Source organism: Caretta caretta, chromosome 15 (assembly GCF_965140235.1).
Source record: "Caretta caretta isolate rCarCar2 chromosome 15, rCarCar1.hap1, whole genome shotgun sequence".
Taxonomy (NCBI): domain Eukaryota; kingdom Metazoa; phylum Chordata; order Testudines; family Cheloniidae; genus Caretta; species Caretta caretta.
The window spans coordinates 29632458-29649998 of NC_134220.1; the positions used below are offsets into that span (position 1 = coordinate 29632458).

Sequence of the window (17541 nt, forward strand, 5' to 3'; positions counted from 1 at the left end):
GGTTCTGGTGATGATAGCTAATATGGAGCTGTTTCAGAGTAACAGCCGTGTTAGTCTGTATTCTTTTTGCTAATATGGAGCTATGTAGGGAACAAATGTAAATTCATGTGCCGTGCTTGGGGCAGTGGCCTGGGCTAGTTTAGTATCATTGCAAGATGTAGGAGGGTGATAAACTGAGATTCTAACAAGGTCTGCTAGCAAAAGGGTGATCAGAAGGTGACCACATTTAACGTATGGATTGTTGTGTGCTTTGCTAATGGGAAAACTGTAGGGAATTTTTCCGTGATGGCTTCATACTCCCCCTAATATTGTCTAATTTTATGCACAGTCCAAAGTGTTATTTATACTTGTGACCAAAGAATTGTTGGCTGTATCCTGTCAGTTGATCCTCTTCCAGTGCTGTTTAAAAATAAGAGGCAGTTAGGAACTTGCTAGGAAAGTTGACAGTCCCATCTAAAGCTGTGGAACAGATTCACCCTGAACATTGTGTTTTTCATTGGTTGAAAGTCCTGTAACTTTAATCAATGGTTCTGATATTAAAATGTCAATCCAGCTTTAATTTCCTTTTTAATGTGGGAGGAACTTTCCCATGTTTTAAAGGGCATGCGGAAATGTCAGGATTTCTCAGTAGCAGCAACAGAGAAATGTTGCAATTAATGCAACTTGTGCAGGAAATAATTAACGATGTAACCCATTCAACTTAATTTTCATAGTTGAGAACTGGATCCCATCCGTGCTGCATGACTGAACCTGTTTCAGTTGTTAAGATAAGGAGTACTTGTGGCACCTTGGAGACTAACCAATTTATTTGAGCATAAGCTACAGCTCCCGAAAACTTATGCTCAAATAAATTGGTTAGACTCCAAGGTGCCACAAGTACTCCTTTTCTTTTTGCAAATATAGTCTAACACGGCTGTTACTCTGAAAGTTGTTAAGATATTATTGCATTATAACTGGGTCCCCACACAGCGTGAGATTCACAGTGTAGATCAACCCATAGGTCCCTAAATGCAGAACAGAGCACACAATTGGGTGCCTTAATTTAGATGCCCAAGTTTGATAAATGGTCTTCTCATATTGCAGCTGTAATGAGATGTTTAAAATTGGCATAATGATTCTCTGTATCACTTTGCTTCTTATTTATTACAGTTCTTATTTAGTTTTCTATATATAGTATTCAGAACAATGAAGTCAAGGCATGTGTACTATAGACACATTCATCAATAACTTACTGTTTTAGTGGTTCACATATAGCTTTCCAGATGTTAAGAATGAGATTTAATGTGTCTGAATCTCCTAGTGTAAAAGCTTTGTTGTGATTTTAAATATTCTCTTATATATTTCTAGTATCTGAGGCCTTCTGTGCGCTTTCTCTGCATGGCAATTGCTGGAATACTAGACAGAGGTTCAGAATATTTAGATCTGGTTGAATCACAAAGGAGAAAATTATGAAAAATTTAATTGAAAGTGTTTATGTTAAAACTTGCTGGCTGAACTATTTACAAATAATAATTTTGATCAGCTCTAGGTGCAGTGAAGAAGCAGCTGTTCTCTGGATGACATGCTTTGCTTGTTCCTGTGTGTCAGGCTCGTTTGCATAAGTTGCCCCCTACAAGAAACACTGTGGTCCAGCAGACAGGGCGTTGGCCCCTGGGAGACCTGCTTTCAATTCCTGGCTCTCCTACTGACCTGCTGTGTAACCTAGACCCCCTCTGTTTCCTCTCTCACCCTTTGTCTGTTTAGAGTGTAAACTCTTTGGCACAGGGCTAGTATCTTACACGACAGGGCTCTGTTCTCCACTGTGACCTGTACTGGTACTGTAGTACCAATGCTAACGTCACACCTCCCCTCCAAGCAGAGCAGCACAGTATTTTAAACCAAAGCAAAAATTAAACTCCAGACTCACAGCAGAACAGAATGGAAGCAACATTTGTAGACAAGGGAAGCGCCACCAGCAGCCATGCTATGCTTGGGAAGTATTTCACAGTGTGGCCAGAATTCTGTCACATAAGGCACAGTGAGTTCAGTATCTCCTGTTTGCATCAATGCTCTCCTGGCCCATGTGCTTCACTATTCCTGTCCAAGGCAGCCTCGTTCCGAATTTATTCAGTAACCAGTAGTGGCCTACTTCAGTTACAAGATGCAACTGTATGAGAGTGAATCTCAACCCCCGTGTGCTAGATGTAGGTGTGTTGTGGTCTGCACCAGGCCTGGCCAACAGAGGATCTGGGTGGATCCTTGTTTTGAAGCCTTCCCAGCTCATTGAACGATTGTAACACACACAGTATTGATCGTAAAAAATGAAGCTGTTTAGGCCGCTAGCTTTTCCTTTCCCTCTTTGGAGAGCCAGTCGTTGGCCTCGAATCAGGCCTTACTTCTCTTTTTTGTTTTTTTTAACTGAAATCTTAGGTCATGCTTACTTGAGAGGTCTGTTCTCAAACGTGTGGAACTTTGATTGTTCTCCTGCCTAAGGAACAGGAGTCAAAGATCAGGCCCCTGCTTGGGAAGAGCCAAATTCCAGATTCTGTGCGCAGCCTGAGACATTGGGAGTCTGTCTGCAGGGGAGTATCATGGGGGTGCAGAGAGTGGCGTGGGAAGTGAAGTTGACTGATCTGTGAAAAAGGAAATTGCTAGCCATGCACCTCTCCAGCTCACCTCTCAAACTCTCCCCCCCACACACACACACCAGTTAGGGGGAGGGAAATGCCTACAGAGGTGTGTTCCCCAGCCTCTGCGTGGGTTCCCTGTACTGCCTTCCCCCCACCTGCCTGTGCAAGAGAACTGTACTGATTCCACTGCCTTCTGTTCCTGCCAAGGTAGAGGTACAGAGTGTGTGGTGCAGGGGGCAGGATTTGCCTCTGAAGACTTGACCTGTGCTGAATCTGTCTTGACGCTACAGAAGGCTCAAACGCTAAGCATACCTTGGATGAGGGGAAGGTGGACACGTGATGGGATCTGGGATCCGGAAAGGTCTTGCTATGTAACTGTGCTAACTGAACTTCAGTGCCCGGTTTGGCATGGAAACAGAACGCTTTCCTGCCAGGAAATGACTCTTTCCCCCATGGAGTTCAGTTAGTTGACAAAAGGTTGCCTCAGCACCCTCTGTAGCTGAAGAGACTCTGTGTGTGTGTGTGTGTGTGTGTTAATAAGCCTCTGAAGTTTAGCAAGGGACTTTGCTCTTGCTGTCGATTGTTGAGTACACTCTGCATTTTGTCACCCCTGGGTTCTTCCTGTTTCTCTTGCTTATGAGCAGAGCGTTGGCACGTTGCCAGCATTGTGTACTCTGTGAATCTTTGTCAGGCAGGAAGCGGATTAGTATTTGTCATGGCACTGTTGTTCTCCTGATGGTAGCTACACACACACTCGACCTTGTCCGTCAACAGTCCTGAAATTCCCCAGTGATTTTGGATGTGTGCGCGTCTGTGGTCTGAAATGCAAACACCAGGATGGCTCTCAGCCTCTCTTAGGGTATCTGTGTAGAGATAGAACATCTCTCCTAGCAGCACAGTTGCCTTTTATCAATGGTTTTGAAATCAGTGACACAAAGCCAAGGTCTTGGGCACTTGGCATCATTAAAGATATCCTGTCACTTTGCATAAGAGTAGGGGATTTAGCCCTGACAAATTACATTTTGCTTACCTAAATTTACTGCTCCCATGCCTCTCAATTGAGTACAGTGTTCTCCTTCACCCCTTGTTCAGTGTGCCATTTAAACAGCTGCTGTGTTCTGTCTCAAAAGTGTCTGCATATTGGTAAAGCAATCCTTTATATCCCGTATTTACCTCTTCTGGGGTGTACGGGTTAACTGATGGCTGTTCATTGCTTTGAGACCCTTGGTTGGAGGAGCAAAGTATTACTGCGATGGTTTGTTTTTCATCTTAAGTTTTAGGCTGTTGCATGGCTTGCCAAATTCATTCCTTCTCAGAGTCCCAAGCCTGACATCAATCTGACTCTGCCCTTCTGAACTGTTGGCGTATCTAGACAGCAGCCTTGCTTTGATGATGATTTTTAAACCTGTTGTTTTGTATCTGATTCAGGCCTAGCATGTCAGGACTGCACCTGGTCAAGAGAGGCCGAGAGCAGAAGAAGCTGGATCTCCAGAGGGATTTCACTGTGGCCTCACCTGCTGAGTTCATGACTCGTTTTGGGGGGAACCGCATTATTGAAAAGGTACCTTGGCCTTAGCCCAGCCCAGTGCATGCTCTCGGGGACGTCTGGCTTCCTAGCTCTCTTTGCAGTTGGGATGCTGGTTTCCTGAACAGTTCTTATGTTCTGTAGGGTCCTGGCATAGAGGTTCTGAGGATATTAACATAGGTCAGTTATGTCAAAGCACCATTAAGCATCAAAATGGACCCTACAAATACAAAACTCTTTGGAACTCCTTAGAGGTGTCTCCTATATGCAGTTTTTTGCTTCTTTCCTCCCTTGGTACATGTGTGCGAACCCGCTTCTCCCTTGTCCCTGCTGATTGCCTGAAGGTTCCTTCCTTTTTTCTTTTCATTGTAAACCTCAACTCTTGACTTCCGATGTTGCGTCCAACACCTTTCTAGAGGGTGCTACCTGTTGAAGCCAGTCAGTGCTGTGCTCTCGGTCCTCAGAGAAAGGGCTTCTGCAGAGCTTTGTGAGGTATTTTATTCCTTCCCATGCCCAGGGCTGGGCAGTGCCTTGTGTTATGCTTGAATCAGCCAAGTTGTTCTTGTCAAAATTATTTCCCACCATCCCAAAAGTAAAGCTTTTTGGCTAAGACTCGACATCATGAAGACTGGCAGTCAAGTCACAGCTTCGAGAAACCATGTTTGTTAGAAACATTGATCTTGGCTCAACTTCAGCATTCGCAGGCAGCCTGCTTCTGAACTGGTTTCGTTTGATGGGAACAGACATCGCAATTAATTATTAGTGAGTGGCTGAGAGTCATTTTAGGGTGTTTATGAATTGTATTGCAGACATTGGGCTAGTTTCTGATTTCCATTGTGCCTGGAATAAATCCAGAATAACTACTTTGACTTCAGTGGAGTAACCAAGAGCAGAATTTGACCTCATATTTCAGCTTTTTCTCATTTGTGTAGAAACGGTAACTAGCCTAATGCTTCCTTCATCTGGAGACTTCCTGCAAAAGTTCAGCTCTTGGAAAGGAGCTCTTGTGAACTTTCTGGGCTGTTATAATGTGTCTGTCTCTGTATTCTGCTATTCTACTCTCTCTACAACCATGAAACTCCCATGTCAATAACACTACTTTGTGTGTAATGACCAACATACATGTTACTACGTAACTCCCTTCCAGTGATCTAAAGTCTGCAATTTTGGTGTCTTGGCAGAATTTGAATAAGGTACCAGCCTTTTAACCATTCCCATAGCTGTGCATTAGGGCCAGATGTTGCAAGGTGCTGGGTGCCCTCGTCTCAGTTTTCAGGGGAAATGAAGGGTCTCTCTGCCTTTTGCAGGTTTGAATCCAGTCAGATCCAAACACCTGCCTCTGACCCCTGTGTTCCTTTCTGCCTTCTTGCTTCCAGGTTCTGATTGCAAATAATGGCATTGCTGCTGTGAAGTGCATGCGCTCCATCCGCAGGTGGGCCTATGAAATGTTCAGAAATGAGCGAGCAATTCGATTTGTTGTCATGGTTACACCTGAAGATCTTAAAGCGAATGCAGGTAAGTCCTAGGTCCATAAAACCTAACCAATACCTGACATTTGCGTTCCCTCTTTCCTTGCGGTACCTATTGCAAACATCTCCTGATAGGCACCAGTGCTGCTGCCTCTTTGTTCTCGCCTCGGCATCACCTGGGAAGTTGTGTAGTGACTGGTTTCAGTCAGAGGCCATTCTGCACAAACGCCTGCAGTCATGAGCCAGGGCATCTCCCAGTGTTTTCAGAGTTTCTCCTTTGCATGGACAATAGGATCAGACCAACTGATAGATTTAGCCTCTTCCCCTCCTCGGGTTCTAGAAGCGTAGTTGCTTTGCAATATATAGTGATGTGTGCAGCTTGTCATGGCTGCAGTTCCCTGGGGGAGCAGCCATAATAGGAGCTGAAGTTGTCAACTCTGATGCAGTCAGTTTGCTATGCATGTTACCCCCCAACCAGCCCACTGCTCTGTACACTACCATGAATGGGCTCTCTCTTCCAGAGTACATCAAAATGGCTGATCACTATGTTCCCGTCCCTGGGGGAGCCAACAACAACAACTATGCCAACGTAGAGCTGATCGTGGATATTTCCAAGAGGATTCCGGTGCAGGTACAAGCAGCTCACAGGGGGTTGGCCTTCATGGGCTAGGGATGGTCACACAAAAGTTATGAACCTGAAGCTCAGGAATCCTCCTGGGCATATTTGATGGTCTGGAAATGGGTCCTGGCATTAGGCAGGTAATTCTGGGGGGACAACTGGAGATCTTAGGGCCTGCCAGTGCCTGTACAAATGAATGGAAAGATTCCCGTTGGCTTCAGTGGGCAACAAGAGAGAATGGAATGTGTCTGCAGAGCTGAGGCTCTGGCTCCTGACTGGGGGGTAATTATTTGCAGTGCCTAGCACTGTGGCAGCAAAGGGGGTCTCCTGGCTATGTTACAAACAGAAATGGCTCTGGAACCATCCCTGCTCTTTCTGTTACACAAATGACCTTCAAAGCCCGGAGCAGACCCGTACCTTGGTCTGTGCCCTCAGAGGTGCCACTTTGGTGCTGTGGCATGAGGGGGAAGGTGCCACCGGGCTAGGTGGCCCCTCTGTTTAGCGTACCATGGCTCCATCCTTTGAGGAACTGAGAACAAGAGCACCCACTGATTGTTACCACCATGACAGGACAGAGTGGGAGGGGTTGAATCCTCAGGTAAATGGCTCCCTGACCACTTAGGCCTTTAAAGACTGTGACTAATACTCTTACTCTCGAAGGGGAACAGGTGGATTGTAGAGAGAGGCCAAAACTGTGGTTAGGACTTTGAAGTTTGAAGGTGTTGGGATCCATGCTGTTGATCTGCGCCTGTCTCTATTAGAGGGCAGCACAGGCTGCTGTGAGGGAAAGATGGGAGGACACTTGTGCGGACAGCTATCCTCACACACTCACTGCTTTTCTTTCATCGCAGGCCGTGTGGGCTGGCTGGGGCCATGCTTCTGAAAACCCTAAGCTTCCGGAGCTGCTGCAGAAACATGGGGTGGCTTTCCTAGGTAGGGTTCTTGCTATTTCCCCTCAATGCAGCCCTCTGCTTAAACCAGCAAAACCCACCACTGTCCAAGGGCGTCTCATACACTAAGTTAGCAAATGTGTTAGTGTCCTTGGCTTCTGGTGGGCACCACTATTTCAGAGTGTGGTGTCTGTGTGTATTGGCCCTACACACTAGTCTACTAATGTAGGGACTCTCAAGCCAGGGTTCATGGAGACTTTCCAGTTACATTCCCCATAATGTGTGCTTGTACTCAGTTGTGTTTGATGCGGGTGGAGGGTGGGTGGGATACGGAGTTCTTTGTCTCCCCTTGAAAAGGGACCCACTACTGCTGTGAGTTTGAGGCACTGACTTCATGTTTTTGTTTCCTGCTGGCTTTAAGGTCCTCCCAGTGAAGCTATGTGGGCTTTGGGAGATAAAGTGGCTTCCACCATTGTAGCCCAGACTGTCCAGATCCCCACATTGCCGTGGAGTGGAAGTGGTAAGAATGCCTTCTGCATGAGAGATGCTTTTTCTGAACTTGGCTTGTGTCAGATTTATTTGGGTGTTTTCTATCAAACTTAGAAGGGAAAAAGTGGGGATCCTCCTAGCCAACGGGCCAGATCTTGGGTGGGTGTCACCCCTCTTCTGCCCAGGCACATTTAAGTGCTTACTTTTCTGCTTGCTAGGAACAGCCAATCCATCATTAAATTGTTGACTCCAGTTGCTGTATAAAGCAGGAGTTTTGTGAATCCTTAGTGCTTTCCTTTTTTCTCTTCCTAATCGCCAATTCTCTTGCTCTGTCTTGATGCATTTCTTCTTCCTTGGGCTTCTATTGTTGCTTTTACCCTCATAAGTAGTTTTTCATCCAGTTTTTTTTTCCAAACTCTCCCATTCATAATCTCCTCCTCGTCTGCCTTAGCCATTCTCACCTTATCGTATTCATCTTCACTGTTTTCTCCCTTCCCTTCTCTGCCTCTCGGTCCCCTCTGTTTCTGTTTGTCCTGTGTCTGTGCTTCGGCTCTCTAGGGATGGGTACCTAAGCCTGGTTCCTGATCACTGTCCCAGTACAGGGAAGTGGGTGGCAGAGAGAATTTACAGGTGTTGCTGTCCATGTCTCAGCTCAGCCACAGCCCTGGCGCTTTTGATAGCTCAGAGTTTATCGGACTTGAGATACTAATCTGGGGTCTCTGCCATGGTGAGATGCCTGGCTGCCTCGCTGCTGGAGGGCTGCTAGACCCCAATTTGTGTGGGGTTTTAAAAAAAGAGCCAGAATGATTTAAAAAAAACAACCCAAAACCTTGGTAAACAACCCAAAACAACCTTGGTAATAGCAATGCTGAGATCTCTGCAGGTTTGTTCTCTGGCTCAGAGCTGCTCTCCTGTGTAACAGGGCTTTGGGGAATACAATTGGTCCCTGCTGAATCTGGCCTGGCTGCTCTCCAGACAAACTGTGCACCCCTGGTTGCTTTCTCATATGATTCACAGTGGAAATATGGCTGCAGTAGTTCCTATGGCTGGGCTGGTGGTGAGGAAGCTTCAGTAATTTGTCAAATCCAGCCATTTGCTGTGGGTCTCCAAGGCAAGAGAATGAGTTAGCGAGGTCCCTCTATAACCATGTGCCCCTCTGCTGCATTAAGGCCTTCTGAGGTCAATGTTTCATTCTGTAGGTCTCATGGCAAAATGGACGGAGGAGGATTGTGAGCAGCGGAGAACAATCAGCGTCTCCCTGGAGACTTATGCACGAGGCTGTGTAAAGGACGTGGATGAAGGCCTGGAGGTAAAGATCCGGGCCCAACAGCGGCTCAGCTCATTTTATTTGAAATTGTAAATAGGGAATCATCATCATCCAGTGGGTGTGTTTCCAATGGCATCCCGCAGTGATCAGTCCTTGCCCTTGCCCTATTTAACATTTTTATCAATGACCTGGAAGAAAACAAATTCATCTGTGCTAAAGCTAGCAGATGATACAGAAGTTGGGGGAGTGCTAAATAATGAAGAGGGCAGGTTGCTGATTCAGAGTGATCCAAATTGCTTGGTAAACTGGGAGCAAGCAAACAATGTGCATTTTAATACGGCTAAGTGTATGCACCTAGAAACGAAGAATGTAGGCTGTACCTAGAGGATGGGGGACTCTCTCCTGGGAAGAAGTGACTCTGAAAAAGATTGAGGGGGTGGGCGTGGATAATCAGCTGAACATGAGTTCTCAGTGTGACACTGGCCAAAAGAGCTAATGTGATCCTGGGGTGCAGTAAAGGGGAATCTTGAGCAGGGGTAGAGAGGGTTATTTTACCTCTGTAATTGTTTCTGCTGCTGGAATACCATGTCCAGTTCTGGTGTCCTCACTTAAAAAGGATGTTTATATGTTGGAGAGGATTCAGAGAAGAGCCACAAGAATCATTAAAGGATTAGTGATAGGCTCAAGGAGCTTAGTCTATTTAGCTTAATAAAGAGAGGATTAAGGGGTGACTTGATCACAGTCTATAAGTCACTGTATGTCAAACATACATTTAATAATTGGCTCTTCAGTCTAGCAGAGAAAGATATAACATGATCCAATGGCTGGAAGTTGAAGCTAGACAAATTCAGATTGGAAATAAGGTGTAAAGCTTTAATGATGAGAGTAATTAACCATTGAAACAATTTACCAAGGGTCATGGTGGATTCTACGTCACTGGAATTTTTAAATCCAGACTCAACGTTTTTCTAAAAGCTCTGCTCTAGAAATTATTGTGGGGAAGTTCTGTGGTCTGTGTTGTACAGGGATCAGACTAGATGATCACAGTGGTCCCTTTTGCCCTGGGAATCTATGATTCTATTCCTTAATTGGATTCCTAATAGTAATAGAAAGGGACCTGACCAGGGCTATTCGCCCCCAGCACATGTCACAGAAACAAAAATAAATCTCAGCAGTGACTGTCACATGTCTAACAGCCAGAAGAGCCGACCCCTCTACCTGGTACAATGCTCCCCTGTCCATTGAAGATCCAAACTCTCACCACACCTCACCTCCTGCTGCAGGCTGTGAAAAATAGAGGTACCCTGAAATCCAGCAGACGGGGACTGGTTTGGATCAGAGCTAATGGGAGCTGTTTGAGGGCTGAGGCCCTCCAAGCAGCTGATCTGCTACCAGCTCCCTCTCTGTTAAATTGAGAGGAATTCAATGAGTGCATCTGTGTCCGTTGTATTCGCTCTGGACATATTGAACCCCAGGGCCAGGGGACCCGACTCTGTGGGCTTCGATGAGTGCCGCACCCACTTACTCCAGGGTTGCATTTGGCCCAGAAACATCTAAACCTTTCCCTTCAACTTTCTGGCCCTTTCCCTCCTCCAGGCAGCCGAGAGGATTGGCTATCCTGTGATGATAAAGGCTTCAGAAGGCGGCGGTGGCAAAGGAATCCGGAAAGCAGAGAACACAGAGGAATTCACTGGCTGCTTCAGACAAGTGAGAGACTCTGAGGAGAGTTCGTACCCCCAAATCCCACCTTTTTAATTTGCTCCCTCAGAGAAGTAAGAGGCATCAAGGAGGACGCCTCCCTCCACCCCCATCCAAACATATACCTGCCTTTTTAACTTTCCCCACCCTTCCCCGAAGCTCTGAGGAGGGCCTTATCCTCCCCACAAATCCTGCCTTTTTAATTTTTTCCCTTTAAAAGTATATGTAATAGAAGAGCACTCATTCCCCACTATTTCCCTGACTGATTTTATAGGCATATTTTGGGGGTCAGAGTTATCGTCCGTTCAAACGCTAATATTATGTTTTAAAAAGATGTGTAAAGCTCAGTACATAACGGAGTTGGGAACATGAATGATATTTGTATTGGTGCCTAGGCCTGGTGCCAGCCCTCTGTCCAGTAGTGAATTTCCCCCACGGAGGATGGGTTTACACATGTCATCAGTGTCAGGGAATACACAAGCCTGCATCCACCATGTGAATGTGTTTCTCACGCTCTTCTCCTCCCCTCGCAGGTACAGAGCGAGGCCCCAGGGTCCCCCATCTTTGTGATGAAATTAGCCCAGAACGCCCGGCACCTGGAGGTGCAGGTCCTTGCTGATCAGTACGGGAGCGCAGTTTCGTTGTTTGGCCGAGACTGCTCCCTACAGCGCAGGCATCAGAAAATAATTGAAGAGGCACCGGTGACGGTAGCGGCTCCCTCCATGTTAGACTTTATGGAGCAGGTAGATATTCTGGGTCTTTTCTGTGGGCTGGGCTGAGGTGGCTCTGACAGAGAGAGGGGATGTTAAAGAAGAGGAACCTTTTAGCTACTAGTTTTATTATATGTATTTCGGTAATGCCTAGGAACCCTGAGCAAGACCCTATTGTGCTAGGAGACCATGCCAGGCTCAGAAAGCTTACACTCCAGGTATAAATGGAAAACCACCAGGATGAACTGTTTAGATGCTTGTGTACAGCCCTCGCGTTTCAGCCAAATGTTTAAAATCATAAACCCAAGAGGCTGCCTGATGAGCAGAGCTGGAACTAGGCATTTTAACACCCGGGGCGAGCAAACATATTTGGGTCCCTTCCCTTTTTTTGTCATTTCCCCTCCCAGAGGTGATGTTTGGGCAGGGAGATGGGACACAGGGTTACAGTCCCGCCCTCACCCCCTGATTTTTTTTGGTTGTGCCCCCAACCCAGACAGGCTGGGTGGCCCGTTGTGGTGAGTCATGGGCGGGAGGTGGTGCTTTCTCCACGAGCCCTGCTGTGCAGGGCTTTAAGTGTCACCTGATTCCACCTCACTTTTCCACCCCCACAGCTTTGCACCCTGGGTGGCTGCCCCGCTTGCCCTGCCCTACTCATGAGTGTCCAGCAAGTTAATTCTTGTATCCCTTCCACAATCTCCCTGAACTGGGGGTTCTCAGCCTGGGAGCCATGACCACCTCCCCTTTCTAGAGGGATAAATGTACTGTTGTAGCCTGGGGCTGCGGTATGGAAACACTGTCCCAGTGGATCAGCTCTGACCTAAGGGTCTAGCCCTTAGTCACGTGAGTATTCCTTACTTCACAAGCCTCTGGTACCTCTTGTGTGACTAATGTGATCTCACCTTTCTGCAGTACACTTGTTGTTTCAGTATTTGCATTATAGTAGCCACTAAGGGCCCCAATCAAGGAGCAGGTCTCCATTGTGCTGGGCGCTGTACACACACATAGAAAAACAAACAACCCCCGTGCTTACCAACATCTCAGTTGAATGAGTGACTCTTAAGGTGGGGAGGTTTGTTTAATTTAACTAGCATTTTTGATGGATGATTTTGATTCTCTACTAGAAATTTTTTCTAGCTGCCACTATCCACCTCTGGTTGCTGTAGAGTTTGGTAGTTCTACATTACCTCTCCCATATTAAGCACGTAATTAAGGAGCAGGCTGAACTTCAAAGTCTTGGTTCTTGCAAACCTGACACAGCTTAACTAACCAGGTGTAGTGGCTTTTATTCCTCCGTTCCCAAGTGACGCTCTGTCCCATCTCCTAATGACTTCTGTTGCTTCCATGTTTCTGTGCTGCATTGTGTGGCTCACAGTCAGTTACCAGCTGCACACTAAAGGGATCACAGTTGTAAATTGCTTTCCAGTGTTAGTGTAAAAATTCGTTCTCCCTCTTGGTCTGATGCTTTTTTTTTTCCTGTTTATTTGTATTGCTGCAACATGTGTCTTTCCCCGGTTTGATGTAGTGCCCTGGAAATATTACATGAGGGACATGTCAGAAACATGCCTGTAATAGACTCTGAACACCAGGCAAAGCGCTTTACAGTTGTGGACTAGCAGGAGCTCGCGTCACAAAAGCCAGATCTGTTTGTGTTGTGTTTTCAGTGCGCAGTACGCCTTGCAAAGATGGTGGGCTATGTGAGTGCAGGGACAGTCGAATACCTCTATAGTGAAGATGGGGGCTTCCACTTTCTGGAGTTAAATCCCCGCTTGCAAGTGGAACATCCTTGCACAGAAATGATTGCTGATGTGAACTTACCTGCGGCTCAGCTACAGGTATTTGAAATTTGTCAACATACCATTTTTTCCCACTGTTGCTTTCCTTAAAGCTGTTGCAATACATGAATGACTCTGAGGTGCTTGTTGGTTTGAGCCACATGTTGTGTGTGAGTTTGGAGCTTGTGAAAGGAACTAGATTGGCAGACTGGGAGAAGGAATTTCTCTCTCCATCAAGAGGTAGAACATGGGCAGCAGCAGACCAAGCCCCTGCGCGATGTCTTACTCCCAACTCGGAGGAGCCATCTCTAGGAGTGAGAGGGACATTTGGTCTCCAAGGCCCCATCAGTCCTGAGCACCTCAAAAATATGCCCACAAAGTGACCAGTTGGGATGACTGCTCTTAAGGTCACTTCACACAGGGCTCTGAACAGCCATCAGATGGCTGCTTCCTTCAATTCCTTCAGAAGGGGTTGGATTTGAACTGGAGATCTAGAGGGTGAAAGGCTCCTTGTCCCTTTCCCGTTTACTTGAGCCAGCCAGTCTGACTGATTGGCTATAATTGTCATGCTGAAGCCTAATTTCAAAGCTAATTTAGAAGAATCCAAGCCACGTCTCCTTTGTCTCCTTTTTCTGATGGGCACTTGTGCAGATTGCAATGGGTGTCCCCTTGCACAGAATAAAAGACATCCGAGTGCTGTATGGAGAGTCGCCATGGGCTGATACACCCATCTGCTTTGAGAGCCCTGCAAATATCCCAGTGCCCAGAGGCCATGTCATTGCTGCTAGAGTCACCAGTGAAAACCCTGATGAGGTGAGTAAATGGAACCCTGTTTAGAAAGCTCCAGCTCTGGTCTGGATCAGATTGAAATGTGGCTGAGGGCAGGGCGCGACCCTGTTTTTAGCAAGATCTGAACTCTGAGAGGCCCTCCACTGATCAAATGTCAGAATATTGGACATATTCTCAGATGAGATTGGTGGGGTTAATGGAATCCACAGGCGGACTTATATCATAGCTGTTGTTTGCAATGGGATTCCTCTTTCCTGACTTGCACCTGTTCGGTTTCAAATGTAAACTTCTTTCTTACTTCTTTGTGTTTTTTTACATTGACTCTAGGGGTTCAAGCCAAGCTCAGGGACAGTGCAGGAGCTGAATTTTCGTAGCAGCAAGAACGTTTGGGGTTATTTCAGTGTGGCAGCTGCTGGTGGTTTGCACGAATTTGCTGATTCGCAGTTTGGGCACTGTTTCTCCTGGGGAGAGAACCGCGAGGAGGCCATCTCGTCAGTATTTCCTCCCAGTAGGATTAGCAATAAGCATTCTTCAGGGGACTCAAGTGTCACTGAATGTTGATGGGTTTAGATATAAAAAATATTTGGTTTTAACCCTAAGAGGCAATGAGCCGCTTCAGCTCTTCTGAGCAGTTTAGCTGTGGACTTGTGACAAAGAGACCTGCAGGGCAATTAGGGAGACTGTTCAAACTAAACTGAACTATTCAGAATTGTGGTGATTTAGCCCTGCTTCAGCAAAGCACTTAATGCTTAGCTCTGTGTATTGCTCTTACTGGTGCTGGTCATGTGCTTTGCTGCATTGTGGTCTCACAGAGCTACTCTGTTATCTTTCAAAGTAAACTGTTTCCCAGTAGGCCAAAAAAAAAAATTTTTTTAAGAGTTGAACATGCAGAAAGGGCAGACTTTTAATAACAGACTCGGAGACAGCTTTTGACTGCAGGCTGTCTGTCTCTCGGGTTATAGAAACACTTTATCTAGCTAGGTTTTTATAAGGTTGCCTATCACCATATGCAGCATCCTCAACCACTAAATTCTGTGTAGCTTGCTGTATATACCTTGGCTGCTGTGGAAGAGCCTTCTTGCATGTCAGTTGAAATCCAATTAAAATGCGGCGTATGTGTTTGTATGTTTTGTAAAGAGAAGTTTAACGTCTGCTCTTGCACTTGTGTATTGGATAAATCAGATTCTCGGGCTTTAGTACTTTGTATGGTAGAAAATGAAGTGGGCAAAGACATTTGCTAAGAGGGGGAAAAGAAATAGTTATCCTGTGTGCCCCAATAGATCGGTATGCTTAGCACTGAATATTTGTCATGCATCTTAAACTCAGTATTAACAGAGGAACTTTTCTTTAAAAGGAATATGGTTGTGGCACTGAAAGAGCTGTCTATCCGTGGGGATTTCAGAACAACAGTCGAGTACCTGATTAAGCTGCTGGAGACTGAGAGTTTTCAGAACAATGAGATAGATACTGGCTGGCTGGACCACCTGATTGCTGAGAAAGTGCAGGTGGGAGAAGCTGAGCTCTGATTTTCTTCCCTCTGGCTAATCGTCTTCATTCTCACATGGACCTGCTGTCCACAATGTGCTGGAAGTGTCATTCTTTCCCCCGCTAGGCCGAGAAGCCAGACACCATACTGGGCGTGGTTTGCGGTGCTCTGAATGTAGCAGATGCCCTGTTTAGGACTTGTATGACTGACTTCCTGCATTCGCTTGAAAGGTAAAGTGCCAAGTGACTAATGGGGATAAGCACAATGAAGTGTGGCTGTTAAACCGTTCTTATGACCAAATACTGGTCCCACTGAAACGAATGGGAGTTTTGTAATGGTCTTCAGCGAGAGCAGGGGTATATGGAGCATGTGACATAAGGTGCTGTGTTTGAGAGGTAGTGGACAGGGTGCTGGGCTGCGGCTCAGGAGATGTGGTTCTGTCCCCAGCTCTGTCACTGGCCTGCTGAGTGACCGCAGGCAAATCACTTCCCCTATCTGTGCCTCAGTTTCTCCTCACACCTTTTTTCTTTTTAGACTAAAAGCTCTTTGAGATAGGGACTCTTTCAGTCTGCCTCTTACTATGTGTTTGTACAGCACCTAGTGGATTAGGGTCCCAGTCTTGGTAGAGGACTGTACATACTATTGTAATAATAAAATGCTTGTTATTGAGCCGCACATGTATGTGTGAGAGAGTGAGGTGAGAGATCCAAGGTTTTTCGGCACATAAGCTGACCTTTGTCACACATATTCAGGCTAGTGGTGCATGATTTTGTCTAATGCAAGTTCCCACCTTAGCAGAGTAAGGCATGACCAGCCACTAAGGGAGTTAAAACAAGGTACAGAATGTTGACTCGTGGTTACATTGCTGATTTCCAGAGTGGGATGTGAAGACAGTGTTCCTATATTCTTTATCTAAGGCAGCTAAGTGGAGGAAAGGAAACTTCACTGTTCGACCTCCAGAGCTTTAATGGGGCCAGCAAAGGAGATGAGATATTAAAATAGAAAACCCAAGGTTTTTGCTTTTTGCTTCTGTGATGTAGGAAGTCAGGTTAGATTAACATAATGGTCCCTTCTGGTCTTTAACGTCTATGAATAAAGGTTCTTTTGTTTTGTTTTTAAGTTGCTGGGTTTTTTTACCTTGGAAATGTCAAGGTCACTCTTCACCAGTTTTCCTGTGGGACTTCTTGTGGTTTTTCAGAGAAGTGTATTGTGAACTTTTTACACCTTAGTTGAAGGGTGGGAGTGTGGAATCTTTATTTAAGACATTCTGTCTCCCAATGGTTCATTAGCCATTGGAGCTAAGTAGATAATGACAAAAACCAAAGTTTGAATCAGGCTGGCTAAAAGCCCCTTCCCCTCTCAGTTGCTGAACTTTCACTCACTTCACTCCTGTGATGGTGTCATGTTAGTAGCTCTGCCATCATCATAGAATCTTGTAGGGGAGACGAGCTTAATTTCTCATGTGAAACAGCACAACTCCTCCCTCACCACCTTTAAAATGTTTTATAAACTTTCACACTGCCTTTATACATCAGAAAGGGGCTGCAAAACCCAACTATTTCTCTCCCCTGCAAGTCCCCTTTAAAAGCTCTCTTCTGCAGTCCACTGCGATCTAAACCTGCTCTTTGGACTAGTGCTGATGGGTTATACAGTGTGGCTGAGTTCTCTTGGTGTCTGACTTTTTACCCTTGTCCCTTAGGGGCCAAGTTCTGCCAGCGGGTTCCCTGCTGAACATTGTAGAAGTGGAGCTTATTTATGAAGGTGTGAAGTATGCTCTCAAGGTAAACAGTGTCTTGTGTTTTTCCAAGCTTGTGGAGACTTTGGCTCGCGCAGGCATTACTACACGCGGCTAGGCAGATTCTACATGTGTCTCTCACCAGTACAGACAAGCACTTCTGGGTGGGTACTTTCAATCAAAGGATGATAAAAAAATCTTCATTATCCATTTTTTTAAAAAGTCTCATTTTAAATGAGTTTAGCTATTTGTTTTTACAGTATAGAGAATTTTTCTGCTTCCAGATGGACTGTTGCTGGAGTTAATGCCTGTAATAAAGTGCTGGCTTCTCCCATTCATAAACCTAGATAGGTAGCAGCTTTAGTTAGTTAAATCACTTTCTTATCATGGGAAAGTGGAGGATCAGCTGAAATTACAGATGATTGAGCTGTAGAACTGGACTGGCAATTCAAACACTAACCTTAAATCCTGTGATCTAAATCA

The 17541-nt window shown here is 45.8% G+C and overlaps 1 protein-coding gene across 9 annotated transcripts in view; it reads left to right on the forward strand.

Annotated features, from left to right (window-relative positions):
• ACACB (acetyl-CoA carboxylase beta) overlaps positions 1–17541 on the forward strand; it is an 84204-nt gene that overhangs the window by 23497 nt on the left and 43166 nt on the right. For 8 of the 9 annotated variants that reach the window (XM_075120116.1, XM_075120115.1, XM_075120119.1 and 5 more), the window contains 14 exons: positions 4038–4170; positions 5511–5649; positions 6125–6234; positions 7074–7155; positions 7534–7632; positions 8801–8910; positions 10465–10575; positions 11100–11309; positions 12938–13108; positions 13700–13861; positions 14165–14328; positions 15192–15342; positions 15450–15553; positions 17023–17104. In XM_075120116.1, the coding sequence (XP_074976217.1) occupies positions 4038–4170; positions 5511–5649; positions 6125–6234; positions 7074–7155; positions 7534–7632; positions 8801–8910; positions 10465–10575; positions 11100–11309; positions 12938–13108; positions 13700–13861; positions 14165–14328; positions 15192–15342; positions 15450–15553; positions 17023–17104 (1828 nt within the window). The remainder of the gene's footprint in view (positions 1–4037; positions 4171–5510; positions 5650–6124; positions 6235–7073; positions 7156–7533; positions 7633–8800; positions 8911–10464; positions 10576–11099; positions 11310–12937; positions 13109–13699; positions 13862–14164; positions 14329–15191; positions 15343–15449; positions 15554–17022; positions 17105–17541) is intronic. The other variant, XM_075120117.1, reaches the window with a different exon arrangement.